At 32.9% G+C, this 26,901-nt stretch overlaps 1 protein-coding gene across 1 annotated transcript in view; it reads right to left on the bottom strand.

Annotated features, from left to right (window-relative positions):
* The window catches only part of Sema3e (semaphorin 3E), a 272,567-nt gene that overhangs the window by 63,176 nt on the left and 182,490 nt on the right, over positions 1-26,901 (bottom strand). The window contains exon 4 of the mRNA XM_046464077.2: positions 25,343-25,462. Within this exon, the coding sequence (XP_046320033.1) occupies positions 25,343-25,462 (120 nt within the window). The remainder of the gene's footprint in view (positions 1-25,342; positions 25,463-26,901) is intronic.

Raw genomic sequence — 26,901 nt, 5'->3', positions numbered from 1 at the left:
TCAGATTTACTGACCCCAAATTTTCATCTCCACTTCTGACAAGCTCCTAAGATTTCTACAATAAAGCCAAAGTAGTAAAGCCTTAATATTGCTTCCCAATTGGTAACAAATTCTCTTTTAAATTAAGAATTAGAGAAGCCTTGGTACTCTGAATGCTCATAAAAATATCTATTCTATAAAAAAACTCTAAATTCTTTTTGAATTATAAGTGCTTTTGTTTTCCATATAACACTGTTCAGAATTTTGAAAACTTTTAAAATTTTTAAGGTGAAGGTTTAAACAAGACTTTTAGAGGTTTTGGATGTTAAATAGTTAATTATGAGAACACAACACAAAGACAATAATTTCAAAATCTAGAAACAATGAAAAATGTAAAAGTATTCAACAGAGAACAAATAAGGATTTTGAGAATATAGCTCCAAATACTTGACTTTATAAATCTGTAGTGTTTAGCAAAGCTAGATATAAAAAATGGTTAAATGTTTCACTAATAAAATAAAGTATTATAATGATTGCAGTAAATATAGTATCCTATAGATGATTTATATATAAAAGTATATATAGTCCCAGTCTAGCTTCACATTTTGGATGAAATTTAAAGTTTAGTTGAATATTCCATGAGTTTCCTATTTCTCTACTTACTATTTTTCTTTATAATAATTATCTATTAAGAAATTTATTGTAAAATGTGTTATATGTTTTTTATGTACCTATACAGAGAATTTAAATTTCTAACAATACATTTGAGAAACTTTCATTCAAATGATCTTTAAAATAATCCAGAAGCAACAATTCCCTAGTTATGATACATAGCTAATACTTAACAAAAACTACAATTAGCTCCCCAGAAAATAATTATTTGGATCAAAACATATATCTCTTACAAGAAGAACATTTAGATACTATTGGCATACTATGTAGAATCAAGTTATTTTGTTCTGTGGGGCTATTCTAGCTATGCTGTGTAAATGATTTTCAAATGTGACATTAAAATATAAAGTTTAAATGCATTAATATTTGGTATGAAATCTGAAAACAATGTTTAACTTACTAATAACATAAACACAGCAAAACTGAATAGCATTGTACCTAGTTTAATTTGAATAATATCACAGACTTCTTATCATTAAAAATAAAAATTGATTTTCTCTGCACAATAAACCAAAATTACTTTTATTCTTCCTGATGCCAATTACCATTTTTGTTACACATTTTGATGGAATTGCATGCACTAAGAATAGACCACATCTACTTATTACAAAGATAATCCTAATATAGTACACTCTTTCAAGATTTTTTTTTCCCAAAAAAACAAAGGCCTTTTAGCACATATTGTGTCCATTTAACAAAACAAATGTCAGACCTTGAAAAACTTCTATGATCTCTCATGGCTCTCCCTGACAACTTCAGTGCAGGCCTCTGGGACTGGACATCTCTGTGACCCTTAGCCAAAACAGTAATGATGATTTTGTATAAGAATATCTCAACTTATCTCTGGGTACTTATCATCTAAAAGAACTTTGAAATCCCTGGCCATAAATTGTGCCAAACATTATAAGCTATCAGATACTCTAAATGAAAGTAACATATTCATTCATAGTTGGTTAGCAATAGTATTTATGTAATTAGACTTTTGTGATATCAGAACCCATGGTTAATATACCACTTAATTATCTGTTCATACATATTGCTTTTAATCCTTACCTAAATTCTACCTACAATATTATGCCATACTAGTAAATGACCTATACTCATGTACTTTTTAACTTGTTTGTTAACCATTCAAAATTGTTAAGTAGATGTTTTTCTTCCTCTTCCATAAATGTATATATTACATTTTGTGTCTATTATATTTCTGTCTTCTTCCTTTGTATATGTATATATTGTCTTATGTCCTTTATAAAGTAAATACATAACCTTTAAGTATAAGATATAACTTTAAAAGTAGGTTTTTGCTGATGAATTTCTTCATATGCACTAGAATGATGTTAAATTATGTGCTGATATATTGATACTGTATGATTTATTATTACATGTAGGAGTCAAAACATCAAGACAAAATTATCAGTATGGAACTTCTAGATTGATTCCCTGTGATACATCTTGTTATTCAAAAGTTAGCCATTATGTTTTATGGTAGTTCTTGTGTGTGTTGGGCGGTGGGTATGTACATATGCATGATAAACACAATACAAATGAATTATGATGGCTGGCCATGATAAGAAAATAAAACTGGTATGTGATTCCACTTTCTCATAAACTATTAAGAAGAGAAGGAGAATGAGGAAAAGGAAGAGGAATGATATTGGAAACAGGAATAAGAATCAATACTTTTACAGAAAGTTAACTTAAGATGTCCAAAATGATAAGAAATGTCTGGTTTGATCTTACTTACATTCCATAACATCTTTCAACCTCTGTTTCATCCTTCTTATTAAAAAAAGAAAGGGTATTTTTGTGCTGTTACCTCCTCTGACTGTTGTGAGAATCAGCAAAAGCAACCCAAGAAAAAGTCTATTGAGAAATTTCAAAAATTAGAATATTTTGATACATAATATAACCATATATACAAAAAATATTGATTTATCACAAATACAAGGGTTTGTAACCAGACATTTTCTGTAAAACTCAATGGTACATAATGATGTTCTCTCCTCAACATTGTTTTTGTTGTTGTTTTATTGATAATTTAAAAAGCTTGTTCTATAAGAGGCCAATATAGTATAAGAATGCATGATAATACAGGTAATGTTTCAAAGCACTACAAATAAATGATGGATTATTCAATAAATGGTGTTTGGACAACTGGATTGCCATCTGGAAAAAAATAAAGTCTGATTACTCCCTCATGTTGTACAGCCCTGTGGTCAAATTCCAGGTTAATCAACAATTTAAACATAAGAAATAGAATTATAAAATAGAAAAATACTTTCATAATTTGTATAGAACATTGGGTGTGAAATATTCCTTTGAAATAAGACACAAAATCCTGAAGACATGAAAGAAATATTGATAAATCCAACAACTTAAAAATCTGAAGAAAAAAATCCTATATCCAAAAAAATACACATTTTTTCACTCATTAAAAAACCACAAAGAAAGAAATAAAGCTTTTCTCTTTGCCTTATTTTGTAATTGATTTAAATAAATCAATAAGAATTCAACTTTTTAAATGAATAAAGAAAAAGCTCAGAGAGAAAAAAAACTCAAATGATTTCTAACACGAAAAATGCTCTTTCTCAAGTGAAATAAATGAATTGTAAATTGAAATTAATTGAAGATACAATAAGCATCCTTATCTCCCAATTGTAGTCTCCAAATAACATTTCCTATTTAAGCAAATCAATGCTCTTAAAGAAAGGCTGATATCAGGTCTGGAGCCATAAATGCACAAGACACGTTTAGAATATTCTTTCATTCTGGAAAGCAACAAAGGTTTCAAAACTATTGGGATTATGTCCCAAAGACTTGGATGTCAACTTGAAGAGGTACCTACTGGACAAAATGGGGTAACTTGTTCATCAATAAGGATACATGCAAGAGATAGAAATAAGCCTGAACAAGCCTAAAAATATAAATAATTGAATATTGGCAATGTTTGCTGAAAACAGCCTATAAGGTCACATTCAAAATGTTATAATTAAATATCTGGTTCTTAGATTAAGAAATGTGATATTTCAATTATTTCAAAGATCAGCATATAATCAGCACTATATTATGATTAGACCATCAGTTCTGACTTTGATTCATTCACCTTATGATCATCTGTGTTTAATTTTGGAAAAACTCTAATTTAATGGATTAGAAAATCTACCACATATGGTTAGTAAATTCCTACCCAGTCTAAATTCATAATTCATTTTGAAACAAAAATAGTATTCCATAATAAGCTACTTAGCTTACCTGGAATTCTTTTACATAAACAAATTATGCAATAATCAAAGCAGGTCTATGTGTAAAAAAGGTAGAATAAAATAAAATTTTATTATGACTAGCATCACGGTCTAGATAGCATCATTTCATCTACTTAATAACATGCCAAGAACTTTAGTGATGATAACTGGCCAATTTTTGAACAATTATAGATGTGCTATTACTGTATAGATAACTTAAAGCAAATTTTGTAGAAAACTATACTAGTTTTCAATATGTCCAACATAAACAGATATTTAACTTCTGATATTCTCTATGCAGTGTATGAATAATTGGCATAGCATATTCAATAAGCAATGGGTTCAACTACATCTGTTTCTTAGATAAAATATATAATTATTTGCACAATAATTTTATATGATATTTTATCATAATACATATGATAAAAGTATTTGTATATTTTCATATATTTATAATCATACAGGAGAGTGCTAGAAATAATGATGAATAAATATTCATGTATACTTTCAGAAATTTAAAATAGAGGTAATTATTTAGGCCTTTACACATGACAAGAAAAGAACCGTCTTGACTCCAAGTTAGTTTTATGATCTGGGTTTTCTCTTTTGCACTGCTTTTCCTTTCTACCTTCTCTGGGTTTGACTGCTCTACTGTTATTCTGACCACACAGAATGGAACAAGAATCAAAATTCTTTTTAGAGGACAAAGATGCTTTTTATAAAACCATGAATATCTACTTTTCATGGGAAGGAAGTCATAGTCCCTGTTTAGTATGCAGACAGTCTTCAAAACAATTTCTCAGTTCTAAATCCCTTGTTCCCTCTTACTTGGGCACATTTGAAAACTACTCAATCCTGTGAGTGTCTCTATTGCTGACTGAGTCATACACAATCACAAAGGATCACAGTCCTGTATGAAGAAAAAAGGAATTGCTGGTAAAAAGAAAAAGAAATCCACCATCTGCACAGTAAGAACTGGACAGCTGCGTGGGAAAGGACGCTGTCTGCAACAGCCGAGTTGTCATTCAGCCCTGGCTGAAACCATACAGCTTTTTGAGTTAATAGTGTCAACAAAGTAAATTTGTGAAAATAAGGTTAATGGGAAAAATCTTATGATTATTGGAGGAGTGTAGGCTAAAGGCTTCATTATGGATTTTACTCAGGGAAAGAGAAAATAAGTAGGTGAGAAAATTATCTATATTGTATTATGTTATTCTTGCATAACAGAGAATATTATCCTAAAATATCTTCAAACCCAATAACAATTCAATGATACTTTCTGGCTTTATGATTCCAGATCACAGTCAAGTTATATACTTAAAATGGGATGCTCTACTCCATGACCTGGTCTTAAATGTGAGAGTTTATTTTCCATTTTCCTTGTTGCTTCTAATTCTTCATTTTATCAAACCACAAAATTATCTTAGAGTACAGAGGTAAAGGATGCAAAGTAATATTTTCATGTGTTTTTTTCTTGTATGATTGTTCTGAAGGCTCATACCTCTAGATAAAATAAACAGAAGAGAAATATAGTAAACTCAGAAGCAAGTAACCAGTATGTTTCAGTAGAATCACCTTATCCATGGTAAAAGTATGTAGAATAAGCACAGTACGAAGTACACACTTCATGTGAAATAATTTTTTTTAATTCTAAGTGTACTTCATTGCTCTGTACATGGCTTGTCCTGAGTTCTGCAGAGCACATTTAAAACATACTAAATGATTTTTTCCTAATCACTCTCCTTTATTGCTTATTACAAATCTTTAGCATAAATATTTAAATACCTCTTCACACCCCCCAAAATATCACAGATAGAAACTATTTTCTGGGATCCAGATAGAATAATACAATTAGTATAATGAAAGTCTCAATCTGCAAAAGAAATCCCCATAATGAGGTATAAACTGTCAGGAGAACATCAGAAGATGGGAACCTAGTTCTAGCCCTGGGATAGAGTTGTCTGGACGGAAGGAGTGGTGGATTTGAGGATGCTTTTATGAAGAAAGAAAAATACCAGCTGGCCAAGATTTAAGATGAAGAACACCTCTGTCTGAGGCCTTAGGTTAAGAGCATTACTTGTTTACTGCACTGGCACTCTAATGACACGGGGAATTTATCCTTGGCTAACAAAAGTTTCTGAGATTCAGAGATATTAAGAAACACATCCAAATTCATACAGCTACTAAAAGGCAGATTGTATTTCCATGTGTCTTAACCATTCTCCTAGAAGGTATTCTAGAAGGAGAAAAAATCATTTTATTCATGATTTAGGTGAGAGTGTGGGTAAGAAAAAGTAGCAAGTAGACTAGATAGATTGCAGCCAAATACATACAGGAAAAGATTAAGAAATAGGAAGGGAGGAGGAATGAGAAAGTATACAAGTGCCAGACTTGAGGGACACTGGCTATCTGAGATAAGGCATTTGGATTTACTTTGCTTGAAGCAACAGGGAAAATCATGAATAGTTTGAAGAGATTTATCAGTTGGCAAGTTTAATTTAACAGCAGAGATACAGCTCGATTGTGGAGCAAGTGAAAAGGGTTAGGAAGCTAGTGAAGGCAGTCAAGGATGATAATGATTCTGGCAGAAAGAAGAAAAATAAAAATGGATTGGAAAATGGTTTATGGTTACAGCCAAACTTATTTTGCTACTGAGTCACTCTGAAGGAAACTAGGCTACAACTGAGGTTTTAAGCATGGGTGAAAAGGAAAAGAGCAAGATACACAGCAGAAATGAATTGAAAGAGTGAGTTTTTAAGGAGACCATAAGTGTCATATGTGATTTTTCCCTATTTGAGTGATTTTTTACATGATGGCAGAAAATAATAAAAATTTGATTTAAAAAGATATGTTAGGACTAGTTAGTCAGATTTATGAACCAACATGTGATGGCAGTAGTTGATGTCACTATAGAAGTTAAGATATTAAAGCAGCAAAAAGAAACAACAAATGCTGCTGCTGCTATTGCTGCTGCTGGCAATGGCAGCTGACAACCATACAACATGTGTTATTTTCTAAGTACTGTTCTAGATGCTTTACTTAGTGATTCAATCTTCATGACGACCCTACACATGAGGTAATATTATGAGCTCCATTTTACAGAGGAATCCCCTGAGGCACAAAGCAGAGTGGCTTACCCCAAGCTATACATACAGCCAGTAGGAGACCACTATAAGACATTCCTATGGGGAAAATATATATACTATACACATTTTATTTATATATCATAGATATGATTTACATGTATATTATTTATTTTAATAAAAATTACCACTAAGCCACTATCATCATCAGTTTGGATTTTGTCCAAACTCTTTCTGGAAACAAAGAGAGGAAAAAGTTCTGAAAGATATCTCAACTGATGATAATGGATTAGTGTGGAGAAGGGACTGAGACTGGGAAAATGTTCAACAGTATTTTCAATTTATCTTTTTTCTAAATTCTTAAGAAAGAAGACGGCAATGACTTGCATTAAATAATAAAACGAAAGTAGCATTATTTACAAAATCAATATATAATTATAGAGAAAAAGGTAGAATAAAAGTAGATAAAAGCTGAAAATAATGATCTTCTTCAATTGTAATATTCAACAATAGCCACTGTTGAAGCTGTGTAAAATTTCCCTCCTCTTTTTATTGTATCTCAGTTTATTTCATATAGCTTATATTACATTGTGTTTTACTTGGAAGTCAAACAAGCAATGTTACATTTTATTTCCATTTCTTTAATAAATACTTTTCGGTGTCTTTTTTAGTCTTCAGTGTCATGATATTTTAGGTGTGAAACCTTTTGCTAGACCCAAGGTTCAATGATTTTATTTAAACATCACCAGAATGAAGAGATGTCTACAAGGTCTGGTTTTACACTGCAAATTAGGTGAGCAAATTTCCATTTAAAATGTCATGTCCACTTGGATTTTATTTTTGCCCTTTCATGTATTAACCCTATGTAAATTAATATTATCTTGAGAGTGATTTAATCATCTAAAGGAAAGGAACAGGAGTCCTAGGGAAAACACTGTTGCTACAAGGTGGGTTTACTGCATATTTTTTTTTCTCTTACCTTCTTGTTGGCTAACATTGCTACCTCACAAGTTTGTGGGTTTGTGTTTTGTTTTGTAGCACTTCTGAAAACTCTTATGTTTGTTAACATCCACATTGTACAGAGATGTGTTTTCATTTGGCCCCATTCCTGATGTTCCTACGAAGTATTGAGATTTTCCAGAATCTTCTGTGCTTCTCAGGAGACAATGCCTGGTCAAGTACTAACTAAAGGTCTGGGTTTACATCATAGCAAATAAAATGTCCTTGGACTTTCTACACATGATAGCACTTTTGTCCTTTGGAGCTTATGCAGATTTTTACCCTTTTGGTAAAATCTCTTCAGTCATTTCAGTAAAAAATCAGCACGAAGGTGATTATGAAGAGGTGGAGGGAACAGGTTATTATCTTTATCAGTCTGGAATCAAACAAGGGAAAGAACAATACAGTAAGTTAAGTAAGGTTCATTTAATATAAACAATTATTAAGTGATGCTAGGAGAGTAAATGTAAGAATGAACCAAGGGCTGAGGAAGGACATACTTGGAAAGAGTATTGAGGAGGTGGCGAGGATCTCATTAAAGAATGTGTGACTGCATCCACTGGAAGGTGGAGAAGAGGGTGGTGCTGCCCAGTCAGGGTTAGTTCACAGTGGCAAGGTAAGCAGAACAATGTTGAAGTCACAGAGACTATCACGTTTGGCATTGGTGAGGCTTCTCTCTGACTTGGGCTCACTAGATGGCCTGATTCAAAAGCCCACAGTCAGTGCATGCAATGGGTGGGTGGAGAAAGGGTGTGTGGAGCAGCGTTGTGGACTGGTTAGGATAGAAACCCATGGTCTGTGACTACCATCTGTCCAAGTGGACTGCTGTGACAAAATGCTAGAGAAAGCTGTGTCCAACAGGCACTTAACACTGAAGAAAAACACAGGGCAGCAGTGGAAAAGTGTACTCTAAAAAGTTTAGTGAAGAAGCCACACCAGAAATGAGGAAAGCTTTTCCTTCAGAACATCTCAGCGCCATCTACTGACAAAGCTTGTCATAATTATCAGTACTGAAATCAAATCAGTTTACTAATGACATTTCATGAAAGTTACAAATCTAAATGATGATTTATGATTTATTTGTATGGAAGAGAGAACAGTTGATGAGCAATTTGTCCGGAAAACTGGAAAGATCACATAAATACACATATATTTATATATGAATATGTTTATATATATATACATGTGATCTTAAATTTCCAATAAATATTGATTTAACAATTTAAACAACATTGAAGAATCATTTAAATGTCTAATACCTAGTCTCATATTTTAAAAGTAAACTAAACAATGAATTCTACTCAGAATCATATTTTATGGATTCATATCAATTCAACAACAAGTTGACAATCTATCAAATAACAGGTTATAGATAAAATTTTAATGAATAATTTCTATGGCTACTGCCAGCATTATATTTGGACATAAAGATACAGAGATATAAATGGCAGTCTCTTCCCGAGAAACACTCTGGCATTCATAAAGAAATAATTCATAAGGTTTGTCTTAAGTACCACTACAATCCAAAGGAAAAGTAATTAACTTCACCCAGCAAAGGTTAAGATAAGCATCATAGAGGGTTTGTGTATGATATGAATATTGAAGGAGAAGATAGGGTGCTTCATACAGAGAATAAGTGTGTCTTCCAAGTAAAAGAATTATCATGAGCAAAGACATGTGCAAGGAGAACACTCATTGTTTTTGAAACCTGAGACAAAATCTTGTGATCATACCACTGGTCTCTCTTTTAGAATAAGGAGAGTCATTAATGTGGTATCTCCTCTCGTTTTAGAGATCCTCTGTCTTCTGTTAACCTGAATATTCTGGTTTTCTTATTAAAGAAACTGTTATCTTTCAGTGTCTCTAGAAAAAAATTTTTTATGAATAGATATCCATTAGGCAGAGGGCATGTATATGGAGAATTCTGAATAGAAAATCAAGAATGGGATAAGATGTAGGAGTCAGAAAATTAGTAAAAGATAAAGCCTTGTGAAGAAACAAGAACACTGAGGAAAACATGCAATATAAGAACACACAGATAAAGGACAGAATTCCTGCAATCAACAATACTAAATGTCCAGCAAGGCAGAATATTCAAAGTTTTTAAACTATGGGGGAAATGATCCTAAAAATAAAAAGAGGAAAATATATAAAAATTCCAAGTGCTGTTAAATACTGCAGAGAAGGAGCACGGGATGAGTAAAGTGGATACTAATTTGTCAAACAGAAGGGTGTGGGTAACAATGATGGCAGCCAATTTGGCAGAGTGATAGATGCATCCTGGCTTGAAGAGTAAATGGACATTGAGAAAGTACAGATGGCAAGTACAGACTATTCATTCAGGCATTTACAGAGAAGGCTGGAGACAGTGACATTAGAAAACAGCTTGCCGGCCAAGTTGAATTTAAGGAAAATTTTTCTTTGATAATTTTTATTTTACAATGGAGAACATGAAATCTTTTCATATTTTGGAAGAAAGGGAAAGAGATGGAAATGATATCTGGTGGATCAAAACAATGAAGAAATTAAAAGATATGATCAAGGGCGTTGGTAGAATAAATAATCTCAAAGAGAAGAGTGAAGTCTTTAGAAACACAGGGACATACATAGCATCAAATATTTGAATTTAGATATACAAAAGAGGGGGAGGGGCTGGGGTTGTGGCTCAGTGGCAGAGCGCTTGCCTAGCATGTGTAAGGCACTGGGTTCAATTCTTAGTTCCATGTATCAATAAATAAAATAAAGGTCCATTGACAACTAGAAAAATATTATTAAAAAAGAGGGGGAGACTAGGGACTTTTTACTTTATGGCCTTCAATTGCTTTTTACAATACTAATGTATTTCAAATGCTGAGGATTAAGAATTGTGTAAGCTGCATTGGAGGTCTAACTTTTTTTTTTTAAAAAAGTTGACATCTATGTTCACTGAATACATTCCAGTTCTTAGATCTGCTGTTTCCCATAGGAGATCTCAGAAAATTCATACAACTCGGGCAAGCTAGATATTAAAATAGAGACTTCAGCATACTGATGAGGAAACCAAAGCTCAAGAGTTTACATATTGATCCAAGATGACACAAGTATTAGGTAGCAGAATCCAGACCAGAAATTTCATTTTTCCAGTCCTAAATCTTGTGTTCCTTCCAGTACATTAATTTACCTCTTCCAGTCTCTAGAATAGCAGTGATTTAGGCAATGCCTCCTGAGGAGACTGCACCAGAATAAGACTATACCTTGTTCACTTTTCCTCAGAATGCTGTTCCAGAAATAAAACTGAATTTATGTATTAATAAGTCAATTATTATAGACTACTCAGTCTGTTGAATAGTTCAAATATGAGAATTGGGATAGACACATAAAACCATATTTAGCATTTTAATCAGTAAAAAAAAAAGATATTTCTAGTGGGGCTGGGGCTGTAGCTCAGTAGTAGAGCGGTTGCCTAGCACATGTGAGTCACTGGGTTCTATCCCTAGCACCACATTTTAAAAAATATGTAAATAAAATAAAGGTATTATGTCCATCTACAACTAAAAAAATTATAAAAAAGATGTTTCTAGTAAAAAAAGATACATATCAAAGTTTCTATATTTACTCTAGGTACAAAATAAAAAAAGGTAGGAAGGACAATAGAGAGAGGAAAACTGGGGACCTCCTGTGCTCTCCAATGGCACAGATGACGCAGTGAGCTCAGGAAAAGCAGAAGTCAGTAAGGTCAGTGGCACCAAAGCCACAGTGGTAAGTGCCCTTACAAAAGCTGGTTTTCCAACAGAAGGACGGTGACGAGACTCATTCTATTTCAGGCTCTTTCATTGCTTTGTTTTTCATTCTTTTGTGAGCAAATGATGTGATGAGCAGCACATCAAGGGTCTTGTCTTCCTTATGGAACTCCTCCCCTTCTCTTTTTCTATCCAGTTATTTCATCTGTGCAAGTGCCCAAAGTAAAGTTTCTGGGAAACTGACAACTGTATAATTTTGAAAGTTAAGACAATAACTGAATAAAATTAAAGTTTATGTACATTTAAAATATGCTTTGATTTCCGTTTGGAAAGTTAAACCTGACAAAATTCAGCTTGCCTTCCTGGAATGAGCATTTTAATTAAGCCAATATTTTAATTAGGCCACCAAATTTAACTCTCTTTACATCTGTTCTATATCATGTCTGAGTTATCAGCACAGGGTGTGACTAAAGTTATAACTGATTTCACTTGACTACACTAATAAAATTTAGGTTGGTGGTGGGGAGGCAAATGTATAACTTAATCACCTAATAGTAACTCGAATGTACTGAAAATAAGAAAGTCCCAATTGACTAAAATGTTTCCTCCTTGTAGTCATTAAATTTCAATGAGTGGCATATCCATCTTTAGAGCTGGAGAATTTTAACATCTTACGCCTTTTTTTTTCATATTTTTTTCCAATTACCTTCAGAAGATTCTAAAAAACAAAATCCATTCAGTTTAACACCTGAATCCATTTGACAACATTTCCAAGGTAAAGAAGGCTAACATAGCTACAACAGAACACCAACCATTGCAATACCATTGTAAAAAGAAAATCATCTAGTTATATTATAAATGTAAAAAGTGATAAAGTATGAGTATAGGAAATTTTTGGCATGAGGTAAAAAGTCCATATGTAGAAAGTCTGATTTCTTTTTGTAAAGGACATACTATATATACTCTCCTTTATATTCTTAATGCCCCTTATATAGAAAATTACATCACAATTATATCTCAAAGCTCAAAAAGTTAACTTTAAAAAGTTAACAAAGTTGCTATTTTTATTAAGCATTTAATTTACTGTTGGACTAATTATAAATGATTTTAACTTTTAACTATTTTAACATGTAGTATTCATATTTTAGATAGTTAATTTTATATCCATATGAAATTTAAATTTTCCTACTGACTCTAGGAAGACAATTTGCTGAATCCTAATAAAATGTCTGATTAAATTATACAGGCACAAAATAAAAAAATCACATATTCCTGAATCTAATCCTTAGGTTGAGAACTATATGACACACTTTTTTTTTTTCTGGACTTACCTTGTATGTCAAGAAGTTAAATGTCATAATCAAGATCTACTGATTTTTATTATCCCTCCAAATTCCTCTTTTCTCTCCACTTCCTTACATATAATTCTATTGTTCCTTACAATATATACCCCACAAATTTTACTATAATCCCCCAATTTCAGTATAACCCTTGTTTAAATTTCCTGTTTTAAAAAGCAAAAGAAAGGGATCATGATAGCAATTAAATTTCATTGAAAATTTTCTCTATACTGAACACTGAACTGGATATTTTCCATTTTCTCCTTCATAAAATCCTTCAACAAACCCATTTGTCATATGTCAAAAAGCCTCAAATGGCCAACCGAACATTTTAAATCAAAAGTGACTCAAAACTCCTAAGCTTCAATAAACACATAAAAAGGTGCTCATCTTTCTGAACCAGCAAAGGAAAAAACAATTAAAGCCACAATGTGATACCACTACACACCCATCAAATTCACCAGAGAAACGACAGATGTTACCAAGTACTGCAGTGGAGAATACAGTAACTGGAAACATACATGAAATCAGTACAATAACCAGAAAATGGTTTGATAGTATTTACTAAAGCTGAACATATGCATCTTATATGACCCACCAATTTCACTCCAAGCATACACTATGCAAAAATACATAAAATACGATCACCAAATGACAAAGACAAGAACACTCATAGCAGCATAGTAAAAGAACAACAGTTCTAAGCCATCCAAATAACGGGGAAAAGAGTGGGTAAATAAATTGAGGTATATATAAATACAAAGAAACACCACACAGCAACGATGACATATAAACTAGAACTACACACAGCATATATGAACCTCAATATATTATGGAGCAAAAGAAGCTGAACACACAAAAATGCATGCTGTATGAGCCCATTTACATTAATTTCTAAATGCAGTGTACATAATCTATGGTGACAGAAATCAGAATAGTGGTTATTTGAGGGGATAGCAATCGGAAATGGCAAATAGGAATGACAGGGATTCTGGAATGCTGGTGCTCTATTTCTTAAGCTGGATGCTGGTCACATAGATGTGTACTATGTTTTCAAACTAATCACATGTACATTTCTAATCTGGGCACCTCTATCCATGCATTTTGGAAATTAGCAAAAAACTGTAATTAAAGAATATTTCTGCTCTATGTTTAATTATGTTCTAAAGATGAGTAAAGTTAAAAAAAAGGAATGTCTATTATGCTACTGTCAAACTTTTCCAAGAGTAGGCACAATCTACATAATTGAAAGAAAACAACTGGAGAGGGGGACTTGTAATTTCTATTTTATACATACTTCTAATATGATGATTCTTTTAAAAGAAAAAAATGAGCAAAATTTCACACACAAGAAACCTTTTATATATTTTATGATGAAAACCAAGAATTTCTTCATTTGAACTTGTTAGTCATCTTTACATCATAAGAATGTAACAAAGCCATTCATTCATTTTACTCATTCGTTCCTTAGTTACTGATAACTAACTACCAGATAGTAAGCACTTTAGGGCTTTGAGGCAGTTCATACTCCTTCCAGTGCTTGAGTGACAAATGCCTGTCAGGGCCAGGTGGAGAGGGCACACTGGCAGACCGGCTGGGTGTAAGCGTGTATTGTGCAAGCAGTGGGGTCTGTTAAGCACATGCCTCTGTGTAGGGAATGAAGCAACAACTACTTAGCTCCAACTGATCTTTTCATGTGGGTCCAATGGAAATCACAATTCACTATGTGAAACCAACCAATTTTTAAATGTACGCTGTTTAAAAGAAAACAAACAAGAAACACTGGCTGGGACAAACAAAGCACATCTGTGTGCTGAATTGGGCATATGGCTTCCAGTTTATAACATCTGATCAAACGAAAGAGATGTGAATGCATGCTGGGCCACAGCCATGAGCAGCTCATTTGCCCTTTAGGTGCCAACCACACAAAGCACCCCACTCATTCTCCTTCTTCTGTTCCTCTATAGCCTCAGGATTGCTGGTTTAAAAATAAATTACTTCATTAAGTACGTTATGGTTTATTCTTACTATGAAGTACTAGGCAGTCATTTAAGAGAATGAAGCAGAGTTCTTAAATCCACATATAGATATAAATGAATGCCCTTGAAATATTTTGAGTGAAAAATCAACAACATTAAAATTAGAAATGGAGGAGGTGGGCACAGAAGTCAGCACTGGAGCACTTTGGTTTATTATTTTATTGTCTCTTTCCATGTATTCATATTTTTTTTTTAAATGGAAAAGTTCTTATAGCAGAATTCACTGTTCCCTGGGGATTGTGCTTACTAGTTCTTTAATTAGTTACAGTTCTGGTTCAGTGTAAGTCTCCCCTGGACCCTCATTCCCCAGTGGCCAACAGGAAAGCTGTTCAGCAACACAAGCAGTGTCACCCCACTTCTCTGTGGGCTTTATCTTTGCTCACAAGCACGTGGTGCTGGAAAGTGAGTTTTCCTGCTAACCCCTCACACATAGAGACTGCAAAAGCGTGAGCTGTATATGATGTCTGTCAAGCAGCCTGTCTGCCTTTCCAGTAGCTCAAATATAATCATTCTCAGATGAAAACTAGGATCTTGTTTTCCTTCACATTACGAAACCATTTAACCAGTTTTTACTAATAAGATTGACGGCAGAGAAAGGCCTGAAGGAACAATCCCTGTATTCTGAGACACTTTTAAAGAACCCTGGGGATTTTAAAAATCACAAAAATAATAGACTGTGAGTTTCTGAAAAAAAGTGTTAGGCTCACCTTTTGATACCCCAGGGATTCTATCACTGCCTTTGCTATCAGCTGCACTGAAACATCTTTTGATTTCAAGTGAAAAAAGCAAGAGAAACAATATAAAAAAATGACTGAAGTCCCAGTGGATAAGGTGTATAATTTCTTTTAAAATACTGGTTATTATTTAATCTTTTAATCCTAATTAATAAACAGTAAATTTTGATAGGATGTGACATGAGATTTCAAATAGCCTTCTTTATTTAAAAAATGTTCTTCCTTTTTAAAAAGAGCTCTTGATGTATTTTCTTTATTTGATAGCTGCTGTCTTTATGTAAATAATTTATTTTTTTACATTTCATTTTTAATATGTACTATAATATGCAATAAATTCCAATTCTCTCTACTTAAAAAAAGTATTAATACTAGGCAATATCCATTTGATTGCTTTTAATTTCCATTACACTTCTAGTCAAAGACATATATATACTTGACATACCATTTAGTCTATAGGATGTAAAAAAAATTCATAAACTGAGATAAAAACAAAACATAAACTTAACTTCACACTCATTACCTATTAATCACTTATTTGAAATGAGAATATTTAAAAATTACCATAACTTTCAAATCAATAGGGCATTTCTATATATTATCTTCATATAAATGGATCAGGAAATTACAGACCAGAGTGACCATTTACAACATGTAACCAGTATGGTTTATAAAAATGTCTTTCCATAAATTATAATCTGGATTATGGTTATGCAGAGGCTAGTTTAATGTATAAAAATATTCTGAAAGTAAAAATGCTACCAAATACAAATGCACATTTTCACATATTCATTCTATTCAAATTGTCAATATGACTAGACTTCTACAAATTAAATTTAAATTGTTACCTTTAATTTTTAGTGATAAATTTGCTGAACAAATAAATAGAGGTCTAGCAGAAACTCATTAAAACAACACATTTAAAAATCTTTAGGATTGGTTAATTTAGAAGCAAGAATTGACTTTAAACAAACTGTTGAGATATGCATAATTCTATGTAAAACACAAAGAATATTAAGTACATGGTATATTTTGTAAAACAAAATGCTAATATCAGAAACATAACTCAAATGAGTAACTTCTTAGAACTTTAGAAATTGATACAAGTTTTGACATATTTTTTACTCTGTACCACATAAACAGAAACAATCTATTAAGACACAAACATTAAATACCTGTGAGAAAAAATATCTAATTTAAACACTCATGAATTTGTAACATACTTGTCTCAGTATATTTTGTATACTTGTATTTTCAATATTCATTAAAAACAAGAATTCCAGATTTAAGGGAGCCATGGAAAAATATGCAAATTATACAATCTAAAAGATAACAATTCTGTTATGTTTATGTAGTAACCTCTTACAAATGTTTACAGAGATTATGAAAATCTAGAAAGTATATATTCAGGCTGGGGTTATGGCTCAGTGGTAGAGTGCCTGCCCGGTGTGACTGAGGCATTGGATTTGATCCTCAGCACCACAATAAATAGATAGATAGATAGATAAAGCTATTGTGTCCATCTACAACTATAAATAAAATAAAATAAAAAAGTATAAATTTCTAGTCTACAAAGTGCAATTGTGTACTCCCTTAGCAAGAATTCAGCTTTAGTGTGGTTGTTAAACATATTTTGTAAGAGATGTTTACTTTCCTAGAGGTATTTGTATAACCCTTATGATTTGAAGCTGGTGATATCCAAATTTAAATAGCTGAGCTACGAATTTCTACACTAGAGGAAACTTATATCACAATCATGTGATGAAAATTACGAAGTTCATTTTTAATTTTCTTTGGTGCAAAGTACATTTGCATGGCTAATTTAGTCTGCATACTTAAAAAGTGATATACATATGCTTTAAAAAATTACACTAAGATAATATACTCCATACTTATAAAATATGGTAGCAGCCTACATTCAAAAGTGTCCTTTAAGGACAATCAAATATTTCCATGTTTGGGCATACAAATTCTTGAGATAATCCATATATTCATCCCTTAATCTGTACTGAATTTGCAAGGAGAAATGCAGGTTTCTTTTAAGAGGAAAGCTATGGGCAGAGTTCAGAAAAGAATTATTTTATTTTATTTTTGAGACAGGATCTTGATAAATTGCCCAGTCTGGCTTCTAACTTGTAATCTTCCTGCCTCAGCCACCCAATTCACTGAGATTACAGGTGTGTGCTAGCTGCCATGCCAGGCAAAAATGACTTCATTATTTTATCTTTCACTCTGTGGCTCTGCCCTTGTCCCCTTCAGAAACGTCTTCTAAATACACTTGTAATACACTTGTATTAACAATCTTCCTTTCATATGTAAAAGATATAAAGAATGTGTATAGAATAGGCAGAGTGCTAATAGCTGACAAGATTCCACTTCCAGGTACAGTTCCTAGTAAAACCCCCTTCCCTTTTGTGTCGGTGGGTGGGACCTGTAAAATGGTTGGAAATTTCTCCCTAGATTATAGTACTGTATGTCATGGAAATGATGATAGTCATTATCAGCACTAAGTCATGTGGACAGAAATATTCTCCTGCTGGCCTTGAAGAAGTATGCCTCCTTGTCATGAAAGGAACTTCACACAAAGAAAATGAGGTGTCTTCTAGAAGCTGAGAGCAGCCTCTGGCTGAGAGCCATCAAGAAAATGGGGGCTTCAGTTCTGCAACTGAAAGGAACCAATTTCGCCAACAACAACATAAACTTGGAATGTGACCATGAGCTCTGGAAAGATCACAGCCTTGGCAACACCTCTATTCAGCCTTGGGAGACCCTGAGCAGTGGAGTCCACTAAGCAGTGCCTGAATCCCTGCCCCCAGAAACTGTGATAATTAGTGTGTTCTGTTCTAAGTGGCCACATTTTTAGTAATTTGTTATACAACCTAGAAAGCTAATACAAATAGCAAAATGCTAAGAGCACTGCACTAAGTCAATGTGTGCTCAGAGAAACAGGTTGTTAAGTAATGAAAGCCATTTTAATTTTGCAGGAATTCCAAGGTCTTTGCCAATTCTCTAGAAATTTATGTTGTATACCTAAACCTATGCTTTTTATTGTCTGAACCTTTATATTCACCATGGAATTTCCATTTTCTTTGAGACATGAGTAAAATTAGAGGTAGACATGGCACTTGTATTTTATGGAATATTTTATATTTGTATATCATTTTACTCTTTTAAAAGTATTTTAAGATTTTTGAGACAATAGCAGCAAAGGCATATATTTTATACTCCATAACCCCCCCCTTAAAAACAGTGATCAATTGGGTTTGCAAAATCAAGTCTCACCAGCAACACCTATAGTAAAACTGGTTCTCAAGATATCTCCATGAGGCCCCAAATATGAGCGTGTACAAATGAATTTCTGATAGCTATAAACCACATAGTATCTCTCAGAAAGATGCACAGGGAAGCAACCAGGTTTTGTCAACCTGAGAAGACTCAAATTTCCAAATGCAGACCGATAGTGAAGTGTTGGTTTAGAGTAGACGCTGAAAGTCATAGGTTCAATATTGAGGTAACTACAAGGGGTTTGTGGGAAGAATGAAATTCAGTGAACCCTCAAAATCAACAGGCCCACATCCCTTCCAAAAATAAAATTCTGGAAGTAGAAAACAAACTAAGAAAGGTATAAAGAGAGTCAAGAAAAAAGCAACATCCAGATTAAAAAGGAGGAAGTCATAGCCAGTACTTGCCAAAACTAAACAGAACTATAAGCTCTAGAACCTGAAGCTAGATATCTATTCTGACTCACACTTCCTTCCCAAAGTTAGTTAAGTCAATTTTATGTAAAAGTGTCTAATAGGAAAAGGAGCCTAGTTGAATCCAATAGGATGTTACAAGAGAAAGTGAATAAGGATCATATTGACAATACCAGAGGCACTGAAAGCTCATCAAAAGACATGGCAGAAAACTGAGAACTGAAGTATTTCAACAGACGCTAAAATACATTAAGAAAATGATAACAGAATAAAAGATCAACACAGCTTAAAGTTAGGAACACTCAGAGATGACATATTAGAACTTGTAAAAACTTTGAAATAGAAAGAAAAAAAATATATTGAAAAGGAAGCCTAAACTAGGAGGGGTATAAAAGCAAAAACAAACAAGATATAATACCTTATGAGGGAAAAATAAATAAATAAAAGTAAAACATAAAAGAAATTATTTTATCCAGATGTTAGCTACCATGTGATATTCCATTTTTAAAAATGATATAATGATCATGTTTACAGTCTGTGTACTTCTTGTATTTTTATTATTTATTAATAAAAAAGTTAAAATGATGATACAAAGAGATAAAAGTGATCCGCGAGAAAGTTGGCTGTAATCCTTTATTTTAGAACATTGTGGTCTGCATTCACATTTATTGAACTCCTCTCCTAAATGCCTCCAAGTCTGTCTTGGTCCAGCAGAATTAAATTTGAAGTAAGACTTCAATCTCAGGCAATTGCCTCCTCATTCTGCATTACATTGCTCTTCTGTTTTCCTGCAAACCCTCCTAGACACGCCTTACTAACCTTTGTGGGTTTTTTCTCCTTTACCAGCCTCTCAAATATTGGTATTCCCAGGCTCTACATTTCTTTTTTCTCTTTTTTACTCATATTCTCCTTTTAAGCATGATGTTATGCCTGAAGATTTTAGCTTTCACACACAGATGTACATGCACATACACACAGGTGCACACAGTAAATTATCAAATACACACTTACAGTTCAGGCCTCTGTCCTGAAAAATAGCATTTTATATCCAACTGTCAACAAAATTTCTCCATTGAATATCCTATGGTTCTTCTCCCTGGAAAATATGCTCTCCACCCAGCCCTCCCTATCTCCAGTAAGGTAAGCAATCTTACCTTCTCATTTGATAAATAAGTTTTCTTTGTCATAGTAATATAATTTTTCACTACTCTTGAAACTTCCCCATATTTCTTTTTCTTAATTATTTTATTTCTTAATACAATAGACAATATTACTGTGGTTATTCGGTTACTTCTTCATCTCCTGTCTTATTATCTATCACCTTGACTAAACTGCCCTCTCTGTACCACTGATGATAATGCCTTAAAACTATTTTCCTTTCACAAGTGTGATTCTGAATTCATGCTAACTTGATTTTAACACATCTCCGTCTTCTCATTCTCTGTTTACATTGATATCAGATATTCTACCGGCACCTAAATAATGGAATTTTCCAAGTTATTTTGAGAAAGTGAGCAGGAGGAAAAAGAAAGTGAGAGGAGGAATAAGACAGAGGAGACAGATTTCCTCAGAAGAGACCATCACCCCTACCCACAGATTTCAAAAACTCAATGCATTCTGATAACAACCTCTCCTAACTCCCAACTTAATCTTTCAAATAACTGGAAATTAAAAAGTTAAAACTGAGTAATATGAAGCATTGTTATGTTCTCATAAAAACCTACTCTGTTTACACAGCTCCCTCTTGCTGTTAAAGGTTGCATCTCTTACCAATTAACATGAAATAAGATTTGAATTTAATTCCCTTTCATCTGCAATATGTGATAAAATGCTGTGTATAATTTCGCTTGATAAGCAGCTTCTCCTTCAGTTCCATGCTTCCTTTTCTTTGCTATTGCAAAGACAATGTTCAGTACCCTCATATTCTCTAATAGAGACTCTTATAATAGCCTTCTTGAATTTCTGCCTTTCATCTTTCTCTGCTTGAATCAATCCAAATATTATTAATGTCATGTCAATCAAGTACTCTGTTCAAAACTTGTTCAAGTTCTCCACACTGTCTTTAGAAATAACTTTCAAATACCACTGTCTAGTATTACAATCCTCCACCAATTTGTCCCAGATTTATCTCCCACTGTTCTCTAAGCAACTAGACAAATATCTGCAGGCCCATCCATAGATGATTGCCTCTGAGCTTTTTAATCAAAGTATTTTCCTTGCCTATAATGATTTGTAATGTTTCATTCCCTCATGTAAAATGACATCAAGCCTCCAAATGGTGTTTTGGGAATAAATCTTTTAACTGCTCTTATTGTATGGTCACAAATTCCTCTTATGACATAAAGGTAACATCTGTCAAAATATATTATATTTGATATTTATATAATTATATTATAAATTATCTTGATCACCTTTAAATATTTGAATATTGTTTAAAAATATTCAATCATATTAAAAGATTCTGATGACTCAACTATTTCACTTACATTAAATACTTAGGTAAGTATATGAGACAAAATATTCAATATCATGCATGTGTCAGTTCTGCTAATGGTAATGCACCTTGTATGGACTAACTTTTCCATAGACAGAGACAAACTATGTTTTTTAAAGAAGTTTAAAACCAACTATTTGAAGGTGCTTGAGTTTAGTTAAGAACAGACTGGACAGTAGTTCAGTTGAGGATATTCTGTCATTTATGTGGCAAGAACTCACATAGAAAGTACAGATTTATCAGTAGAAAGCTACAGATTTATCAGCTTTTACAGTCACAGATCCAAGACATAACGTATATGATCAGTGAAAAATAAGGGGATATATTTAGAAACTAAAGTAGGCACCTTGAAACCTGTGTATAAAGTATCTCCCAAATCATTGATAGATGCCTGAACTACAGATGGAAACAGACCATAAAAGTTGTGACTGGAAAATTGAGAAAACTGGCATCTTCCCATTGCAAGGGAAGTCCAGTCGAGTCCAGTCAAATATGGAGCTTCTAGAACAAAAATTAACCCTCTTAAAAATATAACAGAATCCTGAAAACATATAATCTATAATATCAAGTATACAATGAAAATTACTATATGTGCAAAGAAACACAAAAAATCATAGTTGAGAGAAAAAAGAAAAACTAAACTGATCTTAAATGATCAGAAAGTAGAATTAGCATACAAGGACTTTAAAAGTCCTATACAAAACATATTCAAGAACTTTAAGGAAAATAGAATCATAATGAACAAAAATATGATGAAGTATAAAAATGAAAACTACAAAAAATGAAAGTTCTGGAACAGAAAAGTATAATGTGTGTATGGAACATTAATGAGTTTAACTTTACAGCATATTGGAGATATAAGCACAGAAAAAAATAGAAATGAATTATCTGTGGGACAATGCCTAGAAAACTAACAAATATGTATGTACATATTCAATATACGTACATATTCAATATGCATATTGAATATATATATAAACGTGTGTGTGTATATATATACACATACACATATATATATATGCTCTCCATACACACACACACATATATGTGTGTGTGTGTATGTGTATATGGAGAGCAAAGAGTGAGTGAATAAAGCAGAAAGTTATTTAAAGAAATAATGGATGAAAACTTATAAAACATGAACTTATGCATTCAAGAACATTGGTAGCCTAAAAACTATACAGTTTCCCCTACCACCTCTACATACAAAATCACACTATAGAAAAACTGATGAAAAACAAAATTTGAAAGACAAAATAATTATAAATAGGATAACATCAATATGAATGATACATTAATTTACATTTGAAACAAGGTTAAAATACAATAAAACATTTTTAAAAGGTTAAAAGAAAAAAATATAACTATTAAGCCAGAGTTCTATATCCAGAGAAAATATTCTTTAAAAATAAAGATCTTTCACAAAAATGAAAACTGAAAGAATTGTTGTTAGCAGTTCTATGCCACACCATGTATACATTCTAACTTTGTACATTTGTATATATACTTGGATATAATCTGATCTTGCACTAACCTGATTTGCCTTCTGCGTCTCCTTCAAAATTTCTCCTATTATATTCTTTGCATTTCTTTAAAATACACTGTGATGCATTTATGTGTGCTACTGAACTTTAATCATGTAGGGCAGCAAGTTAACATTTAAAATATCTTAATTAAAAATCCTCCCTATAAGGGTAGATAACAGCTGAAATACCTCAATTAGTGGCACTCTCCAAAGGCAGCTATTAAGTACTTTGATATGACTAATTATATTTGTACCTGAGCACTAACTAGCATAAGAAATTTCAGAAATAATTTTTAGTGGTATAATGAATGGTGTTTTCTCTATATGTTTATTATAAATATATTCTATAGTCACTGCTGCCTCTTCATAAATGGAGTATGTGTATCAAGAGCTATTTGTCTATAGAATATCTAGAGCACTATTTTATCTGTGCCCATCTTAATGTAGGATTATGATTCTAACTAAAAAGAAAAATAACGATTCCTGAGAGTGAAATACTGTTTCATATACTTCAGGGTAAAATGGTCATTGCAATGCTTCAAAGGGTAAAAATGAGTAAGAGCAAAGACTCCACCCAGCTTGTAGAAACAGACTCCATGACTAGTCTTTGAGCCTGCTTGTGAGTAAATGTTACATGAGTGGTCAAAGTCGGTTGAAATTTACTTTCATTCCCATTTCATACCATATCACCTAGTATTAGGGACTCAGGGAAAAAAATGTACATCTTTCTCCCACTAACATATATCTTAAGTCAGCTTGAAATCCTGCCCTCTTCTCTCCTCCCCAACTCACCTGTCTAGGAAAAAGTAGTTACAGAATCAACAAATCTTTGCATGTCATTTGTAAAATACTAATGTAAAATTTATTTATATAAATTATATGTGTGAATGTTTGTGTGTATCTGTTATGGTTTAGATATGCAGTGTTCTCCAAAAGCTTGTGTATGTATGATACAATGAAAGGACATTCAGAGGCAAATTATTAAATTATGAGGTATGTCACCTAGTCAGTAGATCAATCCACTGATATGGATTAACAATGGGGTAACTATAGCAGATAGGGTGTGGCTGGAGGAATAGATCACTGAGGGTATTTGGGGCATTTATATTTTGGCCTTTGTGAGCAAATCTCTCTCTCTCTCTCTCTCTCTCTCTCTCTCTCTCTCTCTCTCTCTCTCTCCTTCCTGGTTGCCATGATCTAAGCTGCTTTCTTCCACCACACACACGTCCATGATGGTCTACCTCACCTTGGAGTCAGTGACTGTGGACTGAATCTCTGAAACCATGAGCCAAAATAAAGTTTTCCTCCTTTAAATTCTTCTTTTTAAGACTTGATCATGGCAATGCAGAAGCTAATTAAAACAGTACATATATCTGTATTTATCTCTATTTATATATACACACATATATTCCAGTTTCATGGATAAGTTAATAAAAATACACATAAGAACACAATAGAGGGCTGGGGTAGCGGCTCAGTGGTAGAGCACTCGCCTATCATGTGGAAGGCACTGGGTTCAATCCTCAGCACCACATAAAAATAAATAAAATAAAGGTGTTGTGTCCAACTACAACTAAAAAATAAATATTAAAAAATGTTAAAAATCGTTCAGTAAATGAATATGACAAGAATTAATCAGGTCACAGGTTTATAGATGATATAGGTTTTAAAGGTCCAGAGATCATTTCTCTGTCTGGAGCAAACCAAGTCAGTACATTTTTACTGTTTCTATCTTTCTTGGGAAGAACTACTACAATTTTTGTTTTAAATTGAAGTTATTTTAAGTATCACTTTTATTGATGGCAGTGAATGAAACTATCTTACCTCCAAATGGTATCCAACTCTGATGAAGGCACAAAGTGGGTCAAAAGCTCCAGTACCACAGGTCAGAAGGTGCGTCCTATTATAATGATGTAAAACCCGAACATAATTTGCACATTCATTCTAAAGCGGAATCAAAATGAAATAAATTGATTAGTGTAATAGAAATGTTTAGCCATTTTTTTTAATTTTTATTTTCCCTAGCCCTTTATTCCACCTCCTATTTCACCATAAGTTGCCTTCAGTGGATGGTCAAAGGAAGCAGATAAGAAAAAGATAAAGGAAGAAACCAGGGTGACACACATTTTAGCAGAGAAGTGTGAATTCCATTTTACAATGAGAACAAAGCATTTTTCATGTATTTTAGATCATGAATGAGTGTTTTTTAAAATGCACTGCTTAGATATGTATTCAGGCATAAAAATTTGCATGGCAATATGTTCCTCTATGTAATTAAGTTATTCTCAATGCTATTATTTTTAAGTATACCATAAACAATGAATCAACACAAGGTTAAAAAACAAATAATTAGAGACGGCTTCATTATTCAGAGAGAAATATAAACAGACTGTAGGGCATTTCAGAATTTTGATATCTGGGAAAATATAACTTATACCCTCAAATCCACGTATTCATATAAAGCATTTCTAAGAGAATTTTCAAGTAAATAGAAGACTAACCAACAGAAATAACATCTCACTTTTAAGGTTATCTCCTAAGATTACTATTGCTGTGAGATTATAATCCAAGTTTCAACAAGTTTTTTCTATTAAGGATCAGGCTGTAAACATTTCCTTTGGTGGGCCTTCTGACCTCTGTTGCGAATACATGCAGCTATAGCATGAAAGCAGCAAAACAAAAATGCACATGTGTGTCAATGCTCCTAATAAAACTCAGAAATACCAACCACAGGCTGTATTTGGTCCAGAAGCTTCAGTTTTGTAACACTGGTTTTAAATGTAAGCTTCTTGAGAACAGAAACCTTATTTTACATATCATTGCATTTCCCAGTAAATCAAACACAGTATCTAGTATACAATATGTGCTTGAATACACTTTAATACATTAGTTACTAGTGGAGTTTTATGACTAAGATGTTGAGTGAAAAAAATGTTTAGAATTGTTTCAAAACCAACTGGCTAATTAATTCAAATACCCTGTTGGAAAATTAGGTATTACTGTTTCATTAAAAATAAATTATGAGAGGCTGAGGCAGGAGGATTAAGAGTTCACAGCCAGCCTCAGCACAAGCGAGGTTCTAAGCAACTCAGTGAGACCCTGTCTCTAAATAAAATACAAAATAGGGCTGGGGATGTGACTCAGTGGTCAAGTGTCCCTGAGTTTAACCCCCAGTACCAAAAGAAATAATTAAATAAATACATAAATTATGAAAGAAGTAGTAAACTCTTTGAATGGCAAATATTACTTTGATAATCATTATATGCAATCATCATTTGTGTGTGTGTGTGTTTCTAGAGATTGAACCCAGGGCCTTGTGCATGCAAGACAAGCACTCTACCAACTGAGCTATATTCCAAGCCCACTGTGGTTATCATTAAATG

The sequence above is a fragment of the Marmota monax genome, unplaced genomic scaffold (genome assembly GCF_021218885.2).
Source record: "Marmota monax isolate L192 unplaced genomic scaffold, Marmota_monax_Labrador192_F-V1.1 WCK01_AAM20220418_F8-fsc00065, whole genome shotgun sequence".
In the NCBI taxonomy this organism is placed as follows: Eukaryota; Metazoa; Chordata; class Mammalia; order Rodentia; family Sciuridae; genus Marmota; species Marmota monax.
The sequence above is the reverse complement of the archived record's forward strand: the minus strand, read 5'-3'. Positions and strand labels throughout refer to the sequence as shown.